Raw genomic sequence first — 611 nt, forward strand, 5'->3', positions numbered from 1 at the left:
GTATGAATAGGTATATACATGTACTGGTGTATAATGCTCACACGCACGCACACACACACACACACACACACACACACACACACACACACACGCACACACACAATTAGTGCAATTGTTTTCACACGAGAGAATTTACTCTCTAGCTGCATTCCTTACTTAATTGTTTTCTAAAAGCTGTAGACTAGAAATCACTTTGTACTTACAGGATCGTTCACAATACCGTCGTTATCGGAATCAGGATCACAGGCATCACCAATTTCATCCGAATCAGCATCCTCCTGGCCACTGTTAGGAGTTAGAAGGCAATTGTCCTAGTACAAAAAAGATGAAAACGTATTTAAGGAATTAGCAAGCAACTTAAGATATACAAACCAAGGAGCTGCTTAAACCCTACCCCGCCCGCTAAATCGCCATCAAATCACACCTCCCCATCTTAATAAAAGAAGGAGGACACATTGAATGATATAATTCTAGATATACTATGCCCGATAAAGCAAAATATGTTATGTTTGTTGCTTGAATGGTTTTACAATAACTAAGGATAAAACGTGACCATAGATTAGAAAATATCATTGAATATACATATACAGTATATATATATATATATATAT

The 611-nt window shown here is 36.8% G+C and overlaps 1 protein-coding gene across 1 annotated transcript in view; it reads right to left on the bottom strand.

Moving 5' to 3' along the window:
- LOC106872747 (cartilage oligomeric matrix protein) overlaps window positions 1-611 on the bottom strand; it is a 130,240-nt gene that overhangs the window by 22,219 nt on the left and 107,410 nt on the right. The window contains exon 13 of the mRNA XM_014919838.2: window positions 204-311. Within this exon, the coding sequence (XP_014775324.1) occupies window positions 204-311 (108 nt within the window). The remainder of the gene's footprint in view (window positions 1-203; window positions 312-611) is intronic.

Source organism: Octopus bimaculoides, chromosome 2 (assembly GCF_001194135.2).
Source record: "Octopus bimaculoides isolate UCB-OBI-ISO-001 chromosome 2, ASM119413v2, whole genome shotgun sequence".
In the NCBI taxonomy this organism is placed as follows: Eukaryota; Metazoa; Mollusca; class Cephalopoda; order Octopoda; family Octopodidae; genus Octopus; species Octopus bimaculoides.